Source organism: Gavialis gangeticus, unplaced genomic scaffold, assembly GCF_001723915.1.
Source record: "Gavialis gangeticus isolate Ggan-Ray unplaced genomic scaffold, GavGan_comp1, whole genome shotgun sequence".
Taxonomy (NCBI): domain Eukaryota; kingdom Metazoa; phylum Chordata; order Crocodylia; family Gavialidae; genus Gavialis; species Gavialis gangeticus.
Window position 1 is genome coordinate 163,529,267 of NW_017729024.1, and position 3,922 is coordinate 163,533,188.

Consider the following 3,922-nt stretch of genomic DNA (forward strand, 5'->3'; position numbering starts at 1 on the left):
GGGTTGGACTTGATGATCTGCTCAGGTCCCTTTCGACCCAACCAACTATGAAACTACAATAAGTCATAAAGGAGATAAGAAATATTTCCTTCCACTGTCTCAAAAATATTAATTTCCATTAATTAACAACCACTGCCCATCTCCTCACACACATGACAATAAAGGATTCATCATAAAACACTTAAAGTGAAGTGTCCTTACATTGCCCTGCAGTAATGGATGAGACTCGGTGACTGTATCAGATAGGGCCTTTGGGGACAGGAATCAACAGACTGTATGTGCACAAGCAGACAGCCAGGCTAAGCCAGGGTGCATCCTTATGGCTCAGTGGGCCTGGCCACCTGCACTCCTGGAGCTGGGAACTGATATGGATGTACAATCTGGAAGCCAGGAGCACAAAGGGGCTCCTCCATGGAAGAGTTAACCCCCAAGGCAGTTTCCAGACAGTGGAATGGAATGTGTTTCAAGAGGAGTCAAGCTATTCCTGGTGTTTCATCTGCTAATGGCAAAGGCAGGAGCCCAGATAATCCTGCAGACAGAGTTCAGCTCCTCCCAACACTCCACCTCAAGACCTCCTGTGCAGCGTGTCCCTGTTGAGATGAGATTTCCAGAGCTGGCAGGGAGAGGGCCTCTCCATTTGGTCTGAGCTGGGATGGGGGGGGAGTGTGGAGAATCCTCTGCTCCTAGATCTCCTCAGTTAAACCTCCAGCTCTGATAACAAAGAATGCTCAAAAGTTCTGAGGGTTTTGCCACAGGGAAGAACAGGGTGGGGAAGAAGCAGTAGAGGAGGTGGCAACCAGTCACTCCTGAGAAAGCATCAAGTAAAAGGTGTAGGGAGTCTGCTGTGCCAGGGAAGAGAGGAGCAGTAAGACAGAGGCATTTACCTGCAGGGCTTTCTTTGCTGGCTCCAGGTTCTCGGCATAGTGGCCATAGAGCTCCAGTTCACGACAGAAGCTGTCCAGCCCTTGCCCCAGGCACCCCCTCTCCAAGTGGTGCAGCAGAATCCTGTGTGCAGGGAGGGATGTTCACTGAGCAGGGGGCACAGTGGCCAAAGACATCTTGGCTCCCTCCAATCCCACCCCTGCCCCCTCCCCCCTCTTTGGCACCACTCAGCTCTCACACAGAGATTAAACCCAGGGCATTCACCCATGCAAGCTAAGTGGGAAGTTCCATAGTGTGCTGGGAAACTGACTCCATTGCGCTCCAGCTAGCGAGCAATTGCACATGCAGGGGTCCTGATAAACATGTATGGGCCCACACTCTGATGGGCACATCTCCACACCCAGCGTACCTACCCCTGCAGTAATGGCAAGATATTTCATTGTGTGTTGTGGTCACCGCTGCCCTGAACTGCAGAGTGACTAGATTGCTCACTTCCCTTCCCCCAGGGGATCCCTCATGAATGGGGTTGCTGTATGCAGTTAACTCACTGGCTGGTGAGGTATATGGATTCCAGGGGTCCAAATATGGCTGCCCGCACAGCTGGCAGCAACGTCCCTTTGGCCTTCAGAATGGTCACAAAATACTAGGCAGGAAAGAGACAAGTGCAGAGAAGTCATGGCCACAGCCCACACAGGGGTGATGCTGCTCCTAACCCACAAGTGTGGGAACCAGACTGCACCCTCCCAACAGCAGCAAAGGGGCAAGCATCAGGCACTGGAGAAGCACTGAGTCAACAAGGCCTCCACTAGGACCTTCACCCACAAGGGAATAGGGATGGGTCATGGAACTGGCTGCCCTAGGCCCCACGTGTCAGTCAGGGCACTATGAGGAAGCTCCTCACCCCCCCACACGCACTGTGATCACTAGGTCCAGCTGCTCCAGGTATCTCTGTTCTGTTTCCACCAGCTCTCTGGCTGTCCGGCTCCATTTCCTTTCCCAGCGGGCCCTCTGCTCTTCCACCGTGTTGGCTGTGGCCAGAGGCTGAAGGTGCATCATGCTCATGATGGACTTGGGCTTGGGATGCAGCCATCCACTGTCTCACTCTGCAGCAGAAAGAGGCAAGAACCACAAACAGTCATGACACAGCTGCACCCAGGCAGTGCAGGGGGTTTTATGCTCTGCTTCCATGGACCCCTCCAGAGGACACAGCCCCAATCCCTCATTAACCTCAGCTCTTCCCAGAACTGAAGAGTCCCACTGTCACACAGCACCAAGAGGGGTGGGAAGGCAGCAGGGGACACACAGAAGTAGCCCTTAAAGAACAGTTTCTGGAACACGACCAACTTTTCTTCTTGGCATCCCCATTTGTCAAGCCCATGAGGGGACGGCAGTGGAGGAGATACGAGCTGGGCATGGACCACAATGCTTCCTCCCAAACTGCGTCCCTGGCAGAATGCTATGTTTATGAAGCAGCATCTGGCGGTACTGCAAGATCTTCAGCTCTCCACCAGTGAGGCAGGCATGTGGCACCAGCAGTGCTGCCATCTGTCTCTCTAACAGAACAGGTCTTGAACCAAAGGCAAGCTGGTCTCTTAGCCAACACAAAATAACACTCTATACATCTGATCTAGTGCAAAGGCCTGCCTGGCTCAGCTGTCCCTGGCACATCTTTGCCACATTCCTATAAATACATCTCTTACTGACTTTTTCTAAAGAGTCTTAGAATCATAGAAACGGAAAAGACCTCCAGAGATGATCCAGCCCATGACCCAAGGCATGGCCAATCATACCTCTTCCATCCCTGACAGTTTGTCTGACCCATTCTCAAAAACCTCCAGTAAAGATGTCATAGCTCCCCTAAGTAGCCTGCTCTAGCGCCTCCCCACACCAACAGTGAGAAACCAGCTTGGCAGGAAGATGCAGTCCTACAGTGGCCTTTTCCTTGTGGACTATACTGTACAGTACAGCTGCCATCAAAGCGCTCAGCCCACTCCCACTCATATCAGATGGAATTGCTGATGTGAGAACCAATTTGACCAACAAATGCTCAAGACACCTGAGCCAGAGCTCTGGCCCACATCCAGGTCCCAAGAAGGCAGGAGTGTTGTACCATGGAGAAATGCATTTCTAATGCTATCAGGACTGTTGGAAGACAGGTTTGCCCTCACGTAAATGACTGAATGCAGGTCTTGCCTCCAGTTCCAGAGAAGTGTCCACAAGGGAACATGCATCTCTGTACTTTGATGCAGCATGCAACTTTGCCCTTTTCCACTAAAGCAGAAGAGGCATTTGGGGTTTCATTTCCTTGGGCGCTGCATTGACAAAGCAGGCCACATTCAATGCTGCATGGCAATGGACAGCAGCCTGTGGTGCTACGAGAACCTTTCACAATGCCAGAGCTGCCGCTGCAGCAGCCAAGTGAAACTGTCCCATGTTCCTTGGTTTCCAGGAGGCATGTCTGAGCCAAACTGACAAGCGCCTGCTCTTGCCACAGCCCTTCCCAGTCCAGTCTCACACGTGCCTCCTGGAAACAAATGGGTGGGAAAAGTGCCACTCGGCTGCAGTGCTGGCCAGAGGCATCTCCGTATCCAAGCTGCTGCACACCTCAGCTGCCAGGGAAGGGCTGCAGCATGAAGGGCACGCCTGCCTGACGGAGGCTTTGCCACGGCCACTTCCACTCCAACTGCCCACAGGGTCGCAGCACACTTTTACCCGGAAGTAATGGCAGCAACACCGAGGTAAAATGAGGCAGCACAACAGCAGAGGGCCAGACTCAGAAAGGTTGAGGAGCCACGTGGGACCCTGAGAAGCTTGAGAACCCCCCTTGTATGGAAACAGCGGTGCTGAAACCCCCCAATGTGACCGGGGACAGCTGGGCGAGCACAGGGACACATGGCCCAGAAAGTCCGTCACAGGCCCAGGCAGGGCCCTCTGTCTGGGAGAGCCGCACGGGCTGCTCCGGCCTCGGGGTCCCTGCCAGCGCCCGCCCTGCTCCGCGCTTGCAAGCCAAGCAGGGTTGGGTCTGGTTGGCATTGGATAG

General features: G+C 53.5%; 1 protein-coding gene across 1 annotated transcript in view; it reads right to left on the bottom strand.

Annotated features, from left to right (window-relative positions):
• The window catches only part of ARHGEF39 (Rho guanine nucleotide exchange factor 39), a 9,436-nt gene extending 6,475 nt beyond the window's left edge, over nucleotides 1–2,961 (bottom strand). The window contains exons 1-4 of the mRNA XM_019518005.1: nucleotides 2,110–2,961; nucleotides 1,798–1,985; nucleotides 1,431–1,525; nucleotides 885–1,005 (exon numbers count right to left, since the gene is read on the bottom strand). Coding sequence (XP_019373550.1) covers nucleotides 885–1,005; nucleotides 1,431–1,525; nucleotides 1,798–1,944 — 363 coding nt within the window. The 5' untranslated portion in view covers nucleotides 1,945–1,985; nucleotides 2,110–2,961. The remainder of the gene's footprint in view (nucleotides 1–884; nucleotides 1,006–1,430; nucleotides 1,526–1,797; nucleotides 1,986–2,109) is intronic.
• Between the last annotated feature and the right edge of the window lie 961 nt (nucleotides 2,962–3,922).